We start from the raw sequence: 21,776 nt of genomic DNA, 5'->3' as shown, positions 1-21,776 counted from the left end.
CATCATCGTGGGCATCGGATCAGATTGCATAGGAGCCAGGTATTCTCAATAATCTGAACAAAGTTCCTTTTCTCCGAACTCAGTTAATTACATTTAAGAACTTAAATGGAGCACAAGACACACATGGGCTTGTGTCTCTGAAACAAAACAAATGCAATATTAGGACTTTACACAATAAATCAAATTAGTCTCACATGTCCATCTTAAAGAAATAGGGATAAATAAAGTTCTGTTAACGACCATGGACATAGGACAATAACTAAAGAGTCAGATAAACTCCTCTTACCAGAACTGCTGCCCCCACGCAGAGGTGAAAGAGAGTAATGATGGTGGTGTTTTATAGGCAACTGAGATGGTGAGAGACTATAAAGATTTACATTCTCAGTCACACTCTAGTGGAGACTACTAAGCAGAGAAAACAGAACATCATTTGTCTGCTTGTAAGTTGTACTTTGTCATTTAGTCATCTGTCTTGTAAGGAATGTAAACTGTTTTTAACTCTGTTTTTCTGTTAACTGACTGTATAATTATAAAAACATATGAGATAAAGGGAGAGTTCTTCCCCAGTAGATGATCACAATTATTTGTTTGTATAGTGTCAATGTGCATACAATTACCAGAACTGAAATCTGAACATTAGATAAAGCCAGGTTAAAAATTCTTGTTTCATTTTGTTGAAATATTCGAGTGAAAAGTTTTTCCGAAGTGAAATTTGGATATCTCTTTTTATCACTCCATGAATCAGAAATGACTGTCAACAGCCATGTTTTTAGGAGTAACATGTTGTATGGATCAGGTTATGACTTTTATATGCACAAACCGCTCTGTAAAAACCTCCAGACAATAGATAGGAATGAAACTGGAAAGTTTGATGTATGTTAAAGTGGTGATTTCTGTCTCAGAGTAGAAAAAAAACTCATTTTGAGAAAACAGCCTTGAAAGACATCCATTATCTTCAACCACTGCTCCTGTTTAGGGTCACTGGGGGAGGGGAGAACTAGTCAGACTAGTGGGAATTAACCTGTATTACCTGTATTACAGGAAATTAACACTTGTCTGAAAGACGACACGTTATGGAAGCAAAGTAGCCCAAAATCTCTACATTGATCAGTGCATGAAAATTATGTGTTTGCCTGTAGCTTCTCGCAAACTGATGGTTGTGATGTCTTTTAATGATTTGGAGATCTGAACATCTTGTAATAAGATTACTAATCTTTTTTTTCTCTCTCTAATGAAAGATAAATACCTGTCAGCTGCTTCTTGCTATAAATTGAGTCGAATGCTTTATTCATCCTTGTTTTGAGTCACTTTTTGAAAGTCATAGTTTACACCAATTTTTTATTCAGCACTACAGCAATACTGGAATAGACCTGAACTGGTAGATCATCTCACCTTTGTCTACACGCAGCAATGAGGAGGAGTAAAACCACGACGAACACAAGAGGAAGGACACAAACCAGAAAGGTTTCCTCTCTGAATAGTCGTCTTCTGACAAACACACAGATGCATTTGTTAACACACATGCAACAAAGGACCGCATGCATCATGTCACTGAAAGAGCTTTTATTCAAAGTGATAATAGTGTTGGTTGAGGCGCCACATAGACTCCAAACAGGCCAAAACAGGCCAGTCAAACCATAGTGCAGCTTCTCACCTGACACTGTGTGCACTTCACCTGCACCAAACCCCCACATAGTGCACTTATCTTCTGTACTGAAATGTGTTAGAAAAAGATTAAGCAGAGACATGAGTGCAACATATCCTTTTGTCATGTAATTAACACACATCAAATATGCTTTTGAATATGTTCATGTATATATACATAGGCTTTCATTAAATACATTTAATTTTCAAGCAAATTAGTGTAACAGTATTAGTTTCAGTAGACTGTGTCCTCCCAGTACAGTCGGCTAATTGTCTGTTTAAACTTTACTTGTCTTCTTACCAGCAGAGAGCACTATAGAGCCAGCCAAAGGGGAGTGAGGGGGAGAGTTAGTTAGAGGAGAGGGAGGGATAAGGTGGTGGGGTAGAAACCGAGTGAGAAGAAAGAGAAGTGAACCAGAGTCTGATGACACATTTTGATTTTGAAGCAAACCTTCATGTAAGAGCTACTATGAGTAACTTTAGCTGTAGTGTTTCCGATCACCAGGGTACCTCTAGAAAACGTCTACTGTTACCGCAGCAGGGTCTGACAGTCTGCCCCGCACAGTCCTGGTCCTGGTTCTATCTTGCACCCTTTCCCTCCAATGGGCCTATAGCAAAACGGCCCGGTGCTGCAGCTGCGTGGCGTCGGTGCTCGCAAAGCTCTGCTCCTTGCAGGAGGAGGAGGAGCTGCTGCTGCCGGGCGCCAAGCTCAACACCTTGCACCGGCATGTACACTGACGGAGACACACTTTGCTAATTCAGACAATATTTATGTGACAGATAATCGATCAAAAACAGTGTTTCTGGAATTAAAGGGAGTGGAGGAACCCTTATCAAGAGTCGGCGATGATACAATCAGAGCCTTATTGCCTTAATTGTTCCCCTTTGACCCCCGAAAGTGAAATATTATAGAAGTGTTTCAATTATCTGTACAACTGTGTGACAATGATAAAGAGCTCTATGATATTCTTCATTTTTTGTTTCAAAGAAAAAAGAGTTTTTCGCAAGTATAGTGCTTATTCAGTCATTAGGCGGCCTTCCTATAGTTTCCTGGCATGTCCAGTTTTTCATTGACCAGGTTCACAATATTAGTAGCTACATGATAAACCTACCAGTGATGCTGCTGCTGCTGCTGCTGGTGGTATGTTTCAGTCTCTCCCAGTGCAGATTATGGTTGTCAGTTTATGTCACTGATTCCCACTTCAACATGAAGCCAGAATGTGCTGCCAGTATGTGCAGAGTGATGTGCCAGCCAACCAGTAAACTCCAGATTAGGGTCACCCAGCGTTTATACACTGACTGTATTCATAACTCTGAGTGATAGAAACAGAAAATATCATGGTATTAGAATTTCACCCCACACCTAAGTACATACTTAGTTATGATTAAACATATTATTTACAACTGAAACATTATAATAAACATTTGTGAACAGAATATCTGTATTTGTGAATGGATTCTTGGTGCATATGTGTGTCTGTGGTTGCTGGTAGGGTGAGCTGGCTGCAGTCAAAAAGCAGGAGGAGCGCCGCCATGGGCAGGGTCAGCTGACAGGAAGTGTATGTCATTTTCAAGCCGTTCTCAGTTTGCGGTGCACTGTGGGATTCTTCTCACTGACAGTACACATTAAACCCACAGGCTGGTGCAGGCTTTCTGACTTATTGGAGGAGACTGGATGGGAGAAAACATTGAGATTAAAACTGAGTTTATCAGCATCAGCACAGAACTGATGCATTGGAGTCCAAAAGACTCCTAAGGCAAAACACAAGTTCGCCACATGCCGCCAGAATGACCCTGCTATGTAGTGATTCACACAGAAAAGTATCAGACCGAGGGGACATATGCATATATGAATGTCAAACATATATTTTCTTCCCATATTGGATTAGTAAATAGGGACTGGCCCATATGACAGAGCTGAATCGGCGCCAATACTGACCTCACGAAGCAGATTGGGTATCGGCCATGATGTGACCGATCCTGGATTGAGTAAATGTATATTGTTTAAATGTAAACTGATTAGTCACTAGAGAGTCTTTACACTCACCTAGATAACCCTCTGCTGTCTGGGCCTTGGGCTTAAAGAAATATTGAGAGTTGGCATGAATGAATTATATTATAAATACATCAATAATGCATACAAATAATGGACTTGCTACTAGGCTGACATGGAGTAGTTTTTAATTGTTGAATGTGTCTCAGGAATAATTAGACCGAAACTCTATCAACTGTTGAAAGGTTTGAAACAGCCTTGTTTGAAAATGTGGGCGTTATGAATGAGCCATTATATACTGACAATGGTGAAGTGATTCATGGCTTGTTGTTCTCACTTTGTTTTGTCAAGACAAGGAAACACACCCAACAAAACTAAGACCATTCTGCTTATGTTCTCAACAGGACACTCAGTAGAATATTTCCCTCTGGGATCAGTCATTAACAGAAAAATACAACAAATTTGAATTCATTAACAGGAACTGATACACACACATGTATAAATACATATATATACACACACACACATTCATTTATCTCAAATCATTTGACTATATCCTTACCATAAACATGAAAAGCAGATGTCATAATCATCGGAGTGGTCCTCAGGGAGTCACACTGCAGCAACATGACATGAACACAAGCAGAAAGACAATTTTTCTTCAGACCAAATGCATCTTCTGAAGGACATATTAGATGCCCTCGAGAAACTGTGGGTGAGAAATAGCATTTATTCAGTTATTTGGATTGTCTAATCAGTACATAATTAAAATACTTAAAATATAACCAGCATACCAGAAGTCATTAACAGGAACTGTTAACGTACTGCATGTTTTCAGTTAAGTGCTACTTCACTAAGATTGATAATATAAAAGAGCACAGTCACTATTCATCAGCCACATGCTGGGCTGTCTGATGTAAAGCAGGGAAAAAGAGAGAAAAATTGTAGTTTCGCTGTAACTGAACTGCAAATTCTGGAACTGTAATCAGTTATGCAAGTGCCCTCAGAAAAGACTTGTCTCGGGAACACCTGTTTTTGTCTAAATTAATATATTTAGATGTGCAAGCAAAGGGCTTTCCCAACATTTTTAGAAACACACAAATCACATGGATAAACAAAGTGGATAATAGATCTTACATGTTAGCCTCTTAAGTATAGCCGTGTTAGCAGGAGAGCTCCTCCCAGCTGTCCAGTGGCATGTCACTTTATCATATGAAGACACAGCGGGGCTGACTGGGGCTTGGGGAGTAACTCTGCAGGGGACAGAAGAGAGACAGGAATAACATTTGGCTAATGTTATATATGCGCCTCAGACAAGATATTATGTGTTTTCTAAGGCTATCAATACTAGATTACATCAGAGTTTCTGAGTAATGTGATGACACTAGTTTGTTAGCTTGAGGAATTATAACATCACAAAAAGAGTTTGCTAAACTGGAGTTACCTATTGAAGAGACAAACTGTCTCTATCTTTAGCAGCAGCACAACACAAACTATGTGAAGCGCCATATAGGTCAGGTTGGCTTTGTCCATTCTGGAGCTGAGGTTGAATTTCCTGAACTCATAGAAATGATTCAGGCTTCTGTTCCTGGACTGCAGATGTTAGCGGAAGCAGCCGGGGCTCTGAGAGATGACCTTGCTCTCTGCTTTGTCTGCATGAGGACAAATATCAGTACAGCTCTGATGTACTACTACTTGGACACACAGGAAACTATAAGGCACAGACATATTTTCTGGATCTTACCTCCTCCCAGTTTAAAATGACCAGATTTTCATAATTTTTATTTGTAAAAATACATGTGAATATACTTTTTCCTGTGTAGATGACACAAACAATTGCAGGTGCTGTATCAGCTTTCAAAAATAATTTAAATTAATTTAATTTAAATCCTTTATTTCTTTCTTTTTTACAAAATATAATGATTATAAACAAACAAAACAGAATCAATAAAATATATAAATTGCTAAAGTAAAAGTAAAGAATTAATAAAAGACAGTGACCCCCCCCCCCCCCCCCCCCCCCCCCCATGTAAACAAAGACGAAACATACGATCTGACACCGGCTTGGTTTTTAACAGAATTTACAGGAAGAGCTTCAACATTAAAATGAAATAAATAGGACCGATGGAAGGATGAACACGAGGCGGAGCCTTTCGGTTCCCTGTAACTCTCCAGAAAATGAAACTAAAATATACGGACATATCATGCAGAAGAAAATACCACATATGTACTATATGAATGGATACACAAATCAATAGATTATTTTGTGAATTATTTCTATTGAGAGGCATATTAAAGCTCATCAATTACCTACAGTAAGTTCAAATAATCAAATAATATTCACTGTAATAATCTTTGCTATAAGCTTTGTCCATCTATATTTATGTATCATAGCTATACCATCACATTTCGATGGTAAGTCTATATACGATTCTCAACCTGGAAGTGAATGAAATGAAACTGTTCCCTCCACTTGAAGCTCCATCTGTGCTTCATAAAATACATGATGTACTGTGAGATGATAAATGTGCACTGAGAATATAAAAGTTTGTCATCATTTAACAGATCTAATTGACGGCGCTGTGAGGAGTTTGGGAAACGGTTAAGAAAAAGTTGAGAATCTGTGATGCACTTTTTAGGAGATTTGCATAATAAAAAATATTATTAGAAAAGCTAAGGCTTCTACATACGTGACATTGTTCAGTATACTTCCTTACGTCTGGCAGAGGTCAGTGAACAAAACATTTCAAAAGAAAATAAGAGATTTTCTGTTTGTTAAACCTGCCACTCAGATTGGATCTGTCCCACTAAAAACATCTCTAATGTACCTTTGTTCGCTAATTGGATGTTACGTGAACGTAAGAGGCTACAGATGATATCAGAACCGGTAAATTCCATATTAGAACGATCTGTGGACCCAAACATCTGTCATCACCTCCACCAAGGAGTTCATGTTTTCGGTTGGGTGTGTTGGTTTTGTTTGTAAACAGGATTATGCTAAATTACTTGCCCGTGTTTCATGAAACTTGGTGGCAGGATGAAGCATGAGCCAAGGAAGAAACCATTCAAGTTTAAAGCAGATCCAAATCACAGGGGGAATACACACATTATTTTTCACTTCTGGAAACAGCTTTGATTGTAGTCTGCACTTGCCTATATATTACATATGTTTTTACTCTTACAACGACAAGGTGCATCTTAATCCAATACACTTTTAATAGTGTAACAGCTGTTCTATCTGATCTGTTTTTATGCGCCTGGTCAGAGTGATAGCAACAGACTCTCGCTGATTAACGGTGTTGGGGATCGTTAAAGTTGCACTACCTGAGAAAGAGTGATTTCATTCAGTGACTTAACTATGTTCGTATGTACATTTGACATTTGCACGTTTTATTTTATGCCTATTCTGCAGGTTAAACAGGCTCTTAACGATACTTAATATTTAACATGATAGAAACAGTGATCAGAAATGATGACAAAGCACTGCACCTTTATAAATCTTAATGTGAACAAGGAGGAAAACTTTCACAAAAGCAAAAATAAAACCTGCAAAAATATGGAGCTCCTTTTCATGTTCAAATATCAACCTCAGAAAATGGCATTTAGTTTCAGCTCTTTATATTTAAACAAAATATTCTTGAGACAGCTTGAATCTTCCGCCAAATGTTTTCAGACAGGAGTGGAGGAGTGCAAAGAAAACAGACAGGAGGAACCGAAAAGGGAGAGCCAATTACACACTTAATTGAGGATGTTTAAATGTAATGTTTAAATAAAGTATTCTTCATATAGTTTGAATGGACAGATTTTACTCTGGGGTCAGACCTCCAGCAACCACGTCCCCGTGGAAACCTCCAGACAGATCTCAAATGGCTGCAGCTGCCAAAGTGTCGAGCGATATGCAGAACATACCGCAAGAAAAATGTGATTAGTTCTCCATGGAAGAAGTTTTGATTGAATCTGAGTAAACATTGCCATCCTGATAAATAAGAAAACAAAGAAACAGTGGTAAACATTGTCAGTCATTGATCTGTTTATAGAGCCACTAAAATAGCCAATCAAAAGTTCAGCCCTGGTGCAGGTCGTGGTAATAAACTGTTAATGAACACATGATCAACACCTGAAAGTAGTGAGTAACACTCGTCATTCCACAACGGACAGAGGGTTCAAGTGTCTCAGTTTAAAAAGAGGGTTCAGACGAGTAACCCCCCCTACACACACACACACACACACACACAGGTAGGTCCATCCTTTTTCACAAAGTTAGGTAAAACCACTTTTTGTCCTGGTTTCTTCATGCCCGGTGTAAATACCAACACCGACCAAAGATCTCAACACAGGGCAAAATATTCAGAGTTCCACTCAGTTCAGACTCTCCCACGTCCCCTCACTGTGTGAGCGAGCGGGCATGCTGGACGGGAGATGGGTGCAACAGGCTACCAAGAGCCTGGAAGTGTGATGGGAGGGCTGACGACAAGGGAGGTGAGGCAGACGGTAGGTTGATTTCCACTTGCAGCCCGTGGTGGGAGCCGGCCCCCCTGCCTGCCGTATCACAGTCAGGGCCCTCTGAAACAAAAGGTCCACTGCACATGTGTAGCTGGTAAAAACAGGAGTCCGGCAGGCAATGGTCATCATGGCAGGACAGAGGGCTCCCGCCGGCCCACTGGGAGCTCTGGGGAAAGGGCTGGGACTGGAGCTGAACTAGAGCTGAGGGACAACAACTGTCTGAGCCAGGATCCCGCAGGTCGTCCATGGGCGGGAGGGAGAAGGGACAGCCAAACAGCTGCTGAGGACATCCGTCACCACACAAGCCTGACGACCCCGTCACCAGCTCACCGTCTGGAAAGATGTAGAGGAGTTTATGAGATGACAGATCAACTAAATGTCTGTATTTATTCCACTCATACGGTGATAGAAGAGATGAAAGAACTAAAAAAGGAGATTCAATGGAAATTATTTGAAGAAAAAATGAAATGAATAGTTATTTATACGACTATTTCATACATTTTGTTTTGTTGATTTACATTGTAAATTGTAAATACAAGTCATTTTAATTTTAAGCTACAGCTACGGTTAAAGGTTTCCTACACAAATATTGAGCTTAAATATAATTTATAGTTCTATGCAACAGAGTTACACTTTGAGCAGATGTGACGGAAATGATCAAATGCTGAAATGACTCAATATATTCGACCTTATCTGTGAGATTATTAGTGGCATTTACTGAACAGCCAGAGGAGCCTTTATGGGCGCATACAACAGCACTGTACCTTTAGGCTATAATTAGAGTTTGATTATCTACCACAGGCAAGTTAACGAGGTTTGTTCCAAATCACCACACGATTCATATTCTCTCTCTAAGTCTCTCTTCTTGCCTTCTTTACCTGCAGGCCCAGCCTGCTTTCTGTGGCCTGTCTGGACCGAGTTCATGGCTTTAAGAGAAAGCGGGGCGTTCGTCTGCGGCGGGGACGGCTTTCTTCCTCTGGAGCACCATGTCAACAGGTGTGCATGTACACACACACACGCACGCAGGTACAGACATGCATACGTGCACGCACAAACACAACAACACAGGACACACAAGGAGCACGAAAATAGTGGGGGGAAACAAAAGGAGGAGAGACATAAAAATGATTCATAACGTAAGATAATGAGTATGTGATGTCAAAGTAAAAGGCAAACCATGTAATCAAATTAGGACATTCAATGGACAAAAATGAAATCCATAGAACTGCATGTACAACGCGATGGACAGCAGAACTTATGTTATTTGGAATATGTGTACAACATGGTATGTAAATGGTTTATCTGAAGAAAGATGCATATCTCTTTCTGATTTCAGCATTATTGGAAACCAAACTAAATCCTCAGGGCACACTGTGTGTGGGATTGTTTTAATATATGCTTTATTCACAATCAAATGGTAGCGCTTAAGTGCTCTGTGACCAGCTTCCACTTCAAATGAGCGGAAATCTTCTAAGCTGTTAATGCACATGTGCTTGTTTTCTGAGCGGGTCTGTCTTGATGCAAACATTAGATAATGGAAATAACAAAGCTGTAACACTTGCTTCACAATTGGTTATGTTGGTCATCTATAAGAGAGCAAATACTGAGGCAACGGTTTCCAGAATTTGAGCCGCCACATCAGGTGCTTGTTTACCTTGTTTGTGTGGATCCAGGCTCGACTGGGGAGGTGATGGGGACTGTAGCTGTCCAGTGTCCATGGAGCTGTGAGACAACAAGCCTGACAAGTTGTTGCTTCCTTCCAGCTCCCCAACCTCCCCGTCCTGGTCGCCATCCTCCCTGCAACACACACACCACAAAAAAGATGTCAAGACATAATATCAGATTTAACACACAAAGAGCAGAAGAGTGACACAGTGGCATACACCCTTTGTTGTTATCCCAATACCATATATATATATATATATATCTCATTGTAACATATTTTTGTAACAGAGGGCCTGTTACTCTGGATAATCAAAAGAACACACTGTCAACAGTATTGATGGGGGCAATAGCTTCGGTAAACAGCAGTTCCACGTGCTATTTTGTTATTTGTGTGAGGTCACCAGCAACGGTGCACTTAATATACAAATATAGGTTTGAATTACAGTTAAGAGGGATTAATTCAACCTGAAAGTATGTAAAATAAACAACAACATTCGCTCACAATGTTCAGCTTGCAAAAAACAAAACAAAAAACAAACAAGATTTACAAAAACAAGATGCCCAATGGATTACTCCAGTGTGACAAAGCTACAACTAATGGGAATTAATGAATAAATAGCCTTAAACAAGGTCTGCTGTTACTGAAATAGACTCTCAGAATAGCGTTATGGATTTATTAGCAAGTTCAGATGAGAACATAACGTTGAAATTTGAATTATAAATCAACAATTGAATGTTGTGCAACTTTTTTCCTTTTTTAAATTCTGTTTAACCTGTTTTTTCCTCACGGTTGAACATAAAGATCAAGCTACATGTAGTAATATTATAAGTAAACTAATTCACTATTTGTAAGATTCCTGTGTTGTGGGTCGACGCACGAGTCGGGTCAGCTTACTAGAAAATATTACAGGTGCAGGCGGGTGACAAAGCAGCCTTCCGAGTAAGTTATCAATAAATTAGAGAAAAAAAATATATATGACATTCAATCCAGCCCTAAGCAATACTTACATGTTCCCTGATTGTAGGCTGAACTTCTTGCGGCTGAGCCTGGTGGCCTGCTGGGTAAAGTACTCGTGACGGTCAGACTTCTTCCACATGTAGTAATACTCCACACACTCCCCAACGGAGCGCGTTCGTACCTGAGGAGGAGGAAAACAGTGTTTGCTTTGAGAGAAAAAGCTGTCCCATCAAATAGTCAAAAGGAGTAGCCTACAGCAGGTTAGTCAGGTTTGAATATAAAACTCCAGAAAAAAGATTCAACAGAAACATGTCACAGCACTCACCTTATTAGCCTGAATGAGGTGGAAGTTCTTTCCGTAAACCCGATAGCCGTGCTCAAAGTTCCTACACTCCTCCTCACTCCAGGCACAGAGCTCTTCTAAAGGAGAGACAAAAGCACCAGGGAGTATTTCAGCATTACTATTAATCTATAGTTCGCATCATTTTCATTCAAAATGTATTGAATGATCATAATTCTTTAACGAATGCCCACTTGGAATCTGCGCCCGAGGTTTGAAATAAATTAAGAGCTTGCTTTGTTTTCTTAATTGAAAATTGTCTCTCACGTTACAAATAAGCCTTCTGCAGATTTTCATCCTGACTCACCGCTGAAAACTGTAAAGAAAACCAAAAAAAAACAAAAAAACCTGAGATTCCGTTTGGGTCCGATTATCACAAAGCAGGGCTTTGAGGCTTTGAGGTCACCACTCAATGTCCGGTTTTAAATTGATCAAGCCGGCTGCAGAAAAACCAGGACGGGATGTGTCAACATGTAACCGTGTGGTTCAGGGCTCTGTGGCCTCGCAGTGGGTCGCTTTCTTTCACTCCAAACTACAACGGAGGTCTTGGACTTAAACTGGAGCCTCGCTGCTGAGTAAGAAGTCACGAGGTGAACTGTTTCTCCGTTGCAGTGTTGGAGTCAGCAGCTGGTGTTGCACTGACAAGGTACCAGATACTGTCATACTTTGTAGTATCCTCCAGCGGCAATGCTTGCGTAGGCTTAACATTTTGGTTTTCATACGTGGGATCGATCCGTTTCTCTAGTTTATGGAACTCAATGATGGATTTCAGGATCCCAAATGAGTATACATTCCCCTCTTTTACTCAGTGCCCTCACAGTTCTAGTTTCTTTGTGAAGGATGTGATTCTACAAGCTGTAGAAGGTGTGTGTTGCATCTGCAATTTAGTACATCGAGTTTCTGAAACATGTCACTACATGAGGATTTTGTTATGTTTCAAACTTGTGGGCAATTTCATCATTTCATCTCATTTTACATTTTGTCGTTGCATTGTTCAACTCAGGACTCTGACTGGACAGGACTTGGATGCAGTGCCTCCCTTTATACCACACAGTACTGTTCGTCCACTGAATGCACTTGAGCATTTGTCAGTACCCCAGACTCCCCTAATATATTTTCTATTACCTAAGCCCTGTATGTGCTGATCCCCACAAAGTCCTCCAATTTCAGGTCTGCCTCTTTTAATGAAATGGAATAAATTAAAACTGTAATCCTCCTCCACAGCATCTACATCGACAAATACGACAATGATATCAAAAGACAGCCTTTGTTCCTGTCACTTTTTTTCTTCATCTGCAGAGCAAAATGTTGGTTTGGAAACTTGTTGATGAACTTTTCCATAAAATGCAGCTTGAAACCATTTCAAGAGCTGCAGCGAGAATGTATTCCCCTTGTTGTGTTGTTGTTAGGCTCCCTTTGTTGGAGGGAGTGACTCTTCTAACAAACAATAGTTTTGTAGTTTCTTTCTGAAGACATGAATGGACGCACAATGAAATATGGTCCATAGCCAGTATGATAGTACTGTGGGACAATAGGAAGGTTCTTACCACTGTACACTTTCACATTGAAGCGTAACCGTCTCAGTGCCTCTTCTGCATTGAAGTTGCATTTCACTAGTTCATACAGTGCCTGAGAATCAAGAGAAAAGTAGGAGGATGAGTTGAAAAGGGTTAGACTTTTATAAGGAGAAACAATGGTAGAAATATCTGATCTCTGCATTTACACAAAGAAGGACTCTTGTTCATGCACTCAACATTGACCAAACCATGATCCTCTATCAACTGCATTTAGTCGTGGTTGGTTAATCATTTAAAGGGCGATGTGGTTGAATAAGACCAGTTCTTCAAGCCTCGAGACAATTCAGACACGTTTTGTGACAAAAGCGGTACAACTGAATATCAAGACGACACAACTTCAGATAGCAGGTAGTACATACAAGTAACTAGCAGCACAGACGGAATACACTACTACTTGACAGCGTCTTCTGGGACACAATTTAAAGCGGCCATACCTGTTGGTTGTCTCGGACAGTGTCTCCTTGCGTTTGCGTGCTTGCTGCCCTCTCCTGGCTATATGGTCTCTGTGCGTTCTGCAAGAACTCTTCCACTTCCTGCATGGACAGAACTCCTGGCCTCCACAGACACTGGTCCTCACTGCTGCAGGCTAGAGGATCAAAGAAAGGGTAGCGATAAAGAGGGTAAATGCAGTGGAAGCGGCAGAGAAAACAGATACAGAGACAGTGAAGGTAGATAGAGACGTGTTTGGCAGTTGCCTTCTTTGATACCTCCAGTGGGAGTCGCCAAAGTCAGATTTTCCTTTTTCAAACATTCTACACAGAGGTGCTTTAATCATCTGAAATGGCTCGGTGTTTACCTCTCTCCTGGTGGGTATATGAACTGAGTGGAGGGATTTTTGCCTGATGCATAGAGCCAACCATGATCTCCTGAGAATGAAATCAAAGACAAAGTCTGTCATAGCACTGAAATGGGACATGTACAAGGCTGTAGCCAGAGTTTAGAAATTGAGGTAAAACACAGTTTGCTGCCGACCGTCATCTACTGTAGGTACCTCAGACACAACCCCACTTCAAAACATCAAAATCAGAGTCAACTTGTGAGGTGTGTGAGCTACCTTGTGCTCTTCATTGGAGGGAGTAGATGCATCGTCAGAGTCCTCATCTGATGAGCTGACTAATGTGTCTTTGTCTCCACCTGAGAGACAAAACATCCGAGAGGAGTTTCATTTCAAACACTACACATTATATTAGATATTTCTGCTGACAAATCACAGCAACTTCAAACAATATTTCTGAAAACTTTTTCTGTTTTACTTTTTTGTTTATTATTATTATTATTATTATTGAAACACACCCAAGACAGCAGTGGGAAGCAATGAAAGTGATATAAAAATGCAATATATCTAACTCGATACGAAATACAATGCAGGATGAAGCAGTGAGCATCAGGGGAAGGCTGTTTGAATGTATCTAAACTCCTTCAGTTCAGAAATGTTTGAGTGTCTTCGACATCATTCAGTCACATGGAGACAGACACAGAAAGCAGCACATGCTGCCATACCAGGAAGTTCCCATCTCACATTACACGGAAATAAACAAATCAAAGCTTTCATGTGATTTCCTGACATTATAACCTCGGGCATGTCATGTTATTGAAATGTACCGCCTAGCTGTAAGTAACATGCTGCAGTCTCAGCAAAGCACGGGTTTTTAAATTGAATGATGAGGACATGTTCCACCAAAAACAAACGGCCCCAGTGATGTTCCTTTCTTTCAATACAACTATACACTTTCATCAGAGAAAAAAGGCTCCGAGTGTGCATTTGGTATTAAACTTGTAGAATGCCATGTGGTAATGTGCAAATAGATGTCTATGTGTGCGTTACCTTGGAGGCGGCGGAGCAGATCTGAGGTGTTTGAGGTGACTGAGGGGGTGAGATCTTCAGCTAATGATTCATCTTCCTCCTCCCCAGGAAAGATATCCTCAGTTATCTGATCCTGTACAACACAAATTAAGAGCGCAATAGAGCAGCAAAGTATAGCAAAGTCCACAACAACACAGCATGCACTCATAATATGTCAGAAATGAATAGTTCCCTGCGTCGCATCTCACCTTGTCCAGTGTCATGTCTGGCAGGCTGGCAGCCATGTGACAGGTCTCCTTCTCTGGGTCGGACACCGTGTAGCCGTACAGAGCCAGCAGCTCCTCCAAAGGAAGCTCACCGGCCTGCAAACACAGAGAAGCAGAGGGAGACAGCGGATGTAGATGGGATAATCAATATCTTGATTGTTTAATATCATTTCCGGAGCTGGGTTTGTTTGGATCCATTGAACTTGGAAAGAGGATCTACAGTTTCAACTGTAGGGCAGCGAGGAACGCTTCATCTTCGAATAATCTATGGATTCTAGAGAAATCCTTTAGTTTAAAAAGGTCAAAAAAATTTTAAAAATAAAAGAAGGCCATCCCAGTTTCTCAAAGTCCAAGTTGACCCAAATATATTCAGTTTAATATGATACAAGACAAATAAAACCAGGACATCTTCATCTTAGAAGGAGAATGAAAACAGCATTTACTGCCATTTTTGCAGGAAAATTACTGAACAACCAATCAAACCGTTTTTGTGAATTGACAAATAGATTAGTCAACTAAATGCTGCAGCTCTACTGAAATGTGCTATTTAGCCAAGTTTGCTGAGAAGCAAAGGATGCTGTCTTTCTGTGCTTTGCATTTTGTGGCAATGGGCATAGGAGGGTGTATGAAGCAAAACTATTATCTGTATCTGCTGACTAGACCATGTTTCGTTTGCACACTACTCCACATAAGTGCTATATGACAGAAAAGGAAGACGGTGACACTATGTGGAGTGTGGCGCTGTTTTCGAGTGTGTAAGTGCAGCTCCTGTCAACAGGTGTTACTGTGGGCTCTGACACCGAGCGTTCTAACTCTTACAAACTAGATGCCCCGTTGGAATATATACTGTAAATGGCAGTAGTGCATCTTTAGACAGTGGATTTTTTGTTCTTTGCAAAAAAAAACAATGCACCGTAAGTTAAATCAAAGCAGAAATCTCCAGTGGTAAGAATAAGAATACTGTGACAGTGTTGTCACATAATCAAAACAAAAATATTTGGTGGCTTTCATACAGCGACTAGCTTTAACGTATACAAACTTGGCTGAACTCGACCGTACAGTGTGGGACTGCGCTGCCATCTTCATGGGGCGAAAGTTCTCCTCCAACTCCTCTAAGGCCTGTGAAGACTTCTGCTTCTCCCGCTGAGGGCCTTCATCACTGTGCCTCATCCACTCTCCACTAGGCCACAACCGCCGCACTTCTCTTCAGGAGCTCTTCACCCACCTGCAGACAGACACAAACACAGAGCCATATTATACGGACATTAGTATGCCAGCACACACGAACAACATGAGGGATCAAATAGTGGCTGATCCTGGCTCGTTGTACCCTTACAGATCAGCTGACTCCTAACTTTTAAACCACGCTTTTTAAGCTATGAGACCTGCAGGGATACAAGTATCACTCAAAGACGCATACCCTGCAATCAAAGTGTGGCACTCAATTGTAACTCAAATCTTTTCTAAATCTCCAACAGAATAATCAGACAACTCTACGGATTGGTTTAATGTGATACAATGTAACATAGGCTACTGCTTAAAAATCAAAACACATCCGCTTATGGGTTTTCATGTGGTGTGACAGCACATTTTGTGTCAACGTGTTTTCCCATATTGGTTTTGGGCCAAAATAATGAATCAACGTGGGACATGTGTCTTTGACAAAGACATGCCAGCAAAGAGTTTAGTAAAAAAAAAAAAAAGAAGAAACTTAGTAACGTTACAAGACAGGATGAAAAGAGGATGTAGCCGACACAAGCCCACCACAGTTCACGTTGACTGCCCCCCACTCTTTGAATTAGATGACATGCTACTTCTCAAAGACAACATTCCTGCGTGAAGAAGTTGTAAAAGTCCCGTGAAAACCTAAATATTCATGCGGCGTGCCTCTCCCAACCCATCGGGTGCCGTCTGTCTGACCAGGGGCGCTTTCCTGTGACTTGGTGCTGAACGTCTCTTCCTCTCCCCGGCTCACTGCGAGCGGCAACAAGAAGGAAATAAGTAGTTCTCAATATTTCCGAAAGAGACGGTCGGAGTTCACCGCCGCCAAGCCGTGACATCTCTGCCCCCAACTTTTTCCCACTCGATTTCACTTCTTCGCCGGGGCAGCACCTGGAATAGTTCAGCACCACCGTGTTACACCCCGCTCCCTATTGTTTTCTACGGGTTTTACTATGAAGGCGGAGGGAATGGCTCTTTAACGCTAAGAACGCGGAGGGAGGCGATACGCCGGAGAGGTTCTCCATTTCTTCTCCCCAGTTAAAAAATGCCCCCGTAGCCCCTCTTTCAGCCGGCGGTAACCGGCCGGCGAAACCGTCGACGCTGTTGTGTAACGTACGGCGTGACACAAAGTCTCAGATTCGGTCCGGTTTCTCTATCATTCGAGTCGTTACATTCCTCGTTTTTCTCTCACTTACCTCCGCCATTCCGTTTCTGCGCAAGCTGACTATTGCCCGGATGTTGTAGGTCTGCTCCTCTGTACAGCTCCGTTTATTGCCGCAACGATTCAGCAACAGCGACTGTTAGTTAGTTAGGTGCAGACTCGAGTATTGACTATTTCCAAGTAATTCGGCTATTTTTGTCTCGCTTGACAGCTGGCATTAAATAATTCCCCTTTAGTTTTTTTTTTAGTTTTTATCTCCCTCCCACTTTCGCTATCAATTCATACATTGTGCTCTTGGGCAATGTTTTAAAAACATACTTTAAAAGCACGTAAACATCATGTTTAATATATATACCTTACAGATGGACATTCCCTATTTTATATATAAATATTGACCCGCGTGTTGTCCCTTTGTTTGTTTAAACAACAACTTGGCACTGAATACGATATTGACGTTTTATTTAAATGTCATCTCTCAAGCTATGTCCATATGCTCCACATATGGGGACTATAGGCTCGTGCTGAATACGTGAATGAGGGAGGGGGCTTGACATGGTCAAAGCAGATAAAGATATAAGTCTCTTTCCTCGGCTCACAGCTCTCAGGAGATAGGAGAGGCAGGGTTAGTGTAAAGGTTGACTGCACGTGACACGATTCAGCCACAACAAAGTAGATCATATGATGAGTTGATCTGTCCTATGTAAACTAAAGGCTACAATTACGTTTTCTATCAAAGCCACATACATGTCAAATTAAAGTTAATTAATTAATTTATTTTTCTAAGTCTTTCATTGATACAGGCTGTTAAGATTTGTTACTGATTTTTTGTTTTACTGTATAATAAACTGCCAATATTATGGATCCCTTTTTTCCTGGAGTTTGTTCTTTCTTATGACGCCATGTCAAAGTCATATGTAAGTTTGCTGATTGATATTTAAATCTATTTTTAAGGAAAGAAGAGAAGCCAAGAAAAGGCATCACACTGGCCTCATTAATTTGTCTGCATCTGGATTAACAGATGCAGTGTTGTATATGGATCAAAAGTGTTGAAATATCCATGTATGTACTTCTACTTTTAACATGATTTTATTGGCTTTAAAGTGTTTGTCTGGACATTTAAGTCAAGTAACAGTTCCTCACTTAAGAAGTCCTAATGCATGAACAAAACAAGGACGGTGTGCTCTTCATAAAATAACCTTTTTGTCACAAAGAGGAGGTTTGCTTATTGTTGCATCTGTGTATGTTCTTGTGTTTAATGTACTCAAGTGTTAATCACACATTTAAAGCAGTTCAATTTGCTTAGTCTAAGCAAATCAGACCAGTTGTAACTCTGCTTTACAACTTTCCAGCTGTCAACATCACCTCAGTCACCATGTGTCAAAAGGTAGCTTGTTGCAGAGAAAATAACTGGGTTTTGTGTTCAACAAAGGACTAAACAACACAGGGAAAACACAACAAAGCACATTTGTTATTGTGACTGCATTGGTTTGGTGTGTAGACATTGAGAAGGTTTGTACCGCCTGAGAAAGAAGTTTTGGGTGTTTAGGTGAGCTGGGCTTTCATTCTTCGATGCAATTGAATGGGTGTTTAAAGAATTGTAGCCGGTTAGTCGGTTTTGCGCAATAAGGATTTCAACACCAAAGGACAAACAGGATGTACTGTAGAGAACAATAGGAGCAAACCTACTGGAAATCAATTCAAAGGCACACAATTGTCCCGGTGTGTTGCCAACAGGATAACAAAATGTTGCTGACCTTGTAGACTTGGAGAGACAAACATGGACTTTTTACGTAACAATAACTGTCAGTTGCTGGTTCACCTACAGCAAATTTAGATACAAGTACATGCAGCACATATCTGCTTCTTTAATCAATCTGCATCTGCGACCATGTGACAGTATTTCAGGTGCTCGTCAACAGGCAGCTCCTCCCTCACTGAGAGACCTCTGCTTCCTTTAGTGGCCCTCTGTGAAAGGGGTTTTAGTGGGGCTAGGACACTTCATTGTGTCCCCGGTTTCTTCAGGGTCTTTAACTCTGTTTGTGTGTTTTGTGTGAATAAGAAAAGCTGTTCACAAAAAGAGCAATTGGATGTTTATTGTAAGGCTTTGTTGGTGGCATGTACTGTGTGTTTTACTTCAGAAATGAAGTGTCTGCTTTGTTTTCCATAAGGGGTACCAATATTATGCTTACCAGTAAACCATGCCATTACAAAAAATGGACAGCACAAGCAAAGAAGACGGCTCGGACAGAAAACAATTTTCCGTTTACAAGAGATTACGAAACCTGCATCGTGCCATTTTTAGAAAATGATACAACAGCTGTGTGGTGTCATTTATTTGAAAATTGCAGCATACTTAAAAAGTGGAGGGAAAAAATAGTTTGATAAAACAATCCCAACTCAAGGTCCACTTGTTGGCTTGAGTTTGCTCAGTCGTTTGAAGAAATCTTGGGAGATAGCACTCGAGTGCTTTCATGACCTCTCGTCTAAGTTGGCCTTTGGCTTCTGTTCATTCTTGACCTTGGAGATAACAGTTTGTGCAAAATAATACCAACTGAAGGTCCACTTACTTTTTTCCAACCTAGAGCCTTCAAACATTTCACAATACAGATGCTTGGTTGAAATAACAGCTGCAATTTGAAAAATCTAGCGCCACTGATGACCTGCGTGCTGTGGTTGAGAGCTTAAGATGAAGCGAGTAAGTGAACCATCATTTCGGATTGTTTTGTGAAAGTACTATTTAAAAAGGTCAAGAGTATGAGCTTTGATGCTCAGCAAAAAAAACAAGCGTAGGGTTTTTTTTTTATGATAGAAAGTATCACAGTACCCTTTGTGAATATTAGATTGTCATTAAATAACTTAGGGGTTCATTAATGTCTAGGAAAAGAAGGTTATTAAGGAATCTATGACATAGGTATGCTTTAATATGTAAAATGAGGAACTTATTCATACCAGGGTGCAAATACAGTTGCCCCATCACACGTAAGTTCTGTATGTATAGGCCTCAGTGTTTGTGTGCATGTTGAGGGGGTTGTGTGTCGTGTATTTGTCCTGCCATCATACAGCAGTGTAGCATCTGTTGGTTAGGCCTTTAGTGAAGTAAGAGGTCTGATTGAAGAGTTCTTCAGACACACAGTCCTTTTTGCAGTATATGAAACGATAGATCACTGAGGAGAAGACATTCACTCGGTGCTGAGCAGTGACGGCTGCCCAGGAGACTGTAGTATAATGACACAAACATGGAGTGTTTGTTTAAGGACCCTGACGTGAAAACTTTGCATGCTTTTCTACCATTCTGATAGGAATACAAGGCTTCGTTTAATCTGTCGTGTAAAGAAAGAAAAAAAAATCTTGATTTTATGTGCACTTTGGATATGTTCTGGATGTGGCCATAATAAAGACAAATTTGCAGAACATCATGGGGAACTGGGCATTGAACCATGACCCATAACCCCCTGCTGTGACAGAGAGCACTACCTGTACTTACAGTGATTAAAAGCAGATGTGAAACAGAGATTATGCTCAGTGGCTGATGGTAGTTTTCTCTCTTCGTGGCATATTTACTGTGATATATGCCGTGTTCTGTATGTTCTGTAGTATCGGCTGTTTTGCCGTTACCATATGTGAGCAGCCATAACACATTCCATCACGGTTGTCTCCATTATTCAGCCTATGGTTCATGACTTAGACCCGGTGATAGTTACATTCCAGTGCCTCGTGGACTTTCTTTGCTTAAGATAGAGCAGAAAAGTCAGAGGAATGCAGACACACAGAGGAAACAGTGAAGACAATACAACCGGGTCCTGTAAACATTCAGACGTTAAACTGTGTGTGTGCAAAGGTTCCCCCTGTTGTGTTGTACTTTAACAAGCATGCTTTTTATTTGCTTTCATCACCTCTTCATTGTGTGGTCATTTGAAAAGAAGATGGAGACTTGTGGACTGCTGCAGATCCAGGAGCCTTTTTCCAGATCCATCCATGTCTGATTTCCAGAATGTTCATGTGTCACCACGACAAACACAGAGCTGTCACAAGAGCCCGCCACAAAATGTCATCCATATGTCACGAAGGGCTGTGTCACCAGGGGACTCTGTACATGCCACCATGTGACACTTTATAGAACTGTTTAATGACTTTAGTATGTTTAGTATTTTCAAACAGAAGGAGTTAGTTCCTCATTCGTCAAGTTACTTCCTGGGAATGACTCTGCGGTTTCAGTACTTGACTAGTAAACACTACTTTCTCTTTCATTTTGTCACCGAGCACATGGTCATCACATTAACAGCTCACCCATGATGTTAGAATGACAAATTAGATGACAACACACAAGACTTTTTTTCTATGGGCGCAGTTGTTTATTGTGGTCATAATTTAAGATTAAAATGTACTTGCACAAACACTTTTAATGAAATAGGCAGCCAAAATACTCTCAAAAACAATGTACAGGTTCAAATTTGAAGCCCTTGTGAAAGTACTGTGAACTGCACACGTTCTTTGAAATGCTGTTGGAATAACAAAATGCACCTATAGGAAGAAACATTTCATTTATTTTGGTTTTCAAGGATTTTTGATTTTTGGAAGCAGTGCAGCTCGGGGTTGATTTCAGTCTATCTTATCTCTTTTATCCAAAGTTGCTAATTTGTCCT

General features: G+C 40.7%; 1 protein-coding gene across 1 annotated transcript; it reads right to left on the bottom strand.

Annotated features, from left to right (window-relative positions):
- Positions 1 to 6,117: 6,117 nt before the first annotated feature.
- Positions 6,118 to 17,186, bottom strand: mier2 (mesoderm induction early response 1, family member 2). Its single transcript, XM_079158656.1, has 12 exons — positions 17,168 to 17,186; positions 15,810 to 15,975; positions 14,733 to 14,846; positions 14,506 to 14,617; positions 13,735 to 13,814; positions 13,477 to 13,546; positions 13,115 to 13,266; positions 12,651 to 12,732; positions 11,089 to 11,183; positions 10,814 to 10,944; positions 9,795 to 9,937; positions 6,118 to 8,473 (listed from the first exon to the last, which is right to left on the bottom strand). The coding sequence occupies exons 2-12, from the start codon at positions 15,918 to 15,920 to the stop codon at positions 8,022 to 8,024; spliced, it is 1,542 nt and encodes a 513-aa protein (XP_079014782.1). The 5' UTR covers positions 15,921 to 15,975; positions 17,168 to 17,186; the 3' UTR covers positions 6,118 to 8,021.
- Between the last annotated feature and the right edge of the window lie 4,590 nt (positions 17,187 to 21,776).

The sequence above is a fragment of the Pholis gunnellus genome (genome assembly GCF_910591455.1).
Source record: "Pholis gunnellus genome assembly, chromosome: 4".
Lineage (NCBI taxonomy): Eukaryota > Metazoa > Chordata > Actinopteri > Perciformes > Pholidae > Pholis > Pholis gunnellus.
The sequence above is the reverse complement of the archived record's forward strand: the minus strand, read 5'-3'. Positions and strand labels throughout refer to the sequence as shown.

Excerpts from the sequence above, each read along its gene's own strand:
- mier2 (XM_079158656.1), bottom strand. The coding sequence starts at position 15,920 with ATGAGGCACAGTGATGAAGGCCCTCAGCGGGAGAAGCAGAAGTCTTCA. Across the intron at positions 14,618-14,732 it reads CAGACATGACACTGGACAAG|GATCAGATAACTGAGGATAT; the intron begins GTGAGATGCGAC and ends TGTGTTGTACAG. Across the intron at positions 11,184-12,650 it reads CAATGTGAAAGTGTACAGTG|AAGAGCTCTGTGCCTGGAGT; the intron begins GTAAGAACCTTC and ends TCTCTCCTTTAG.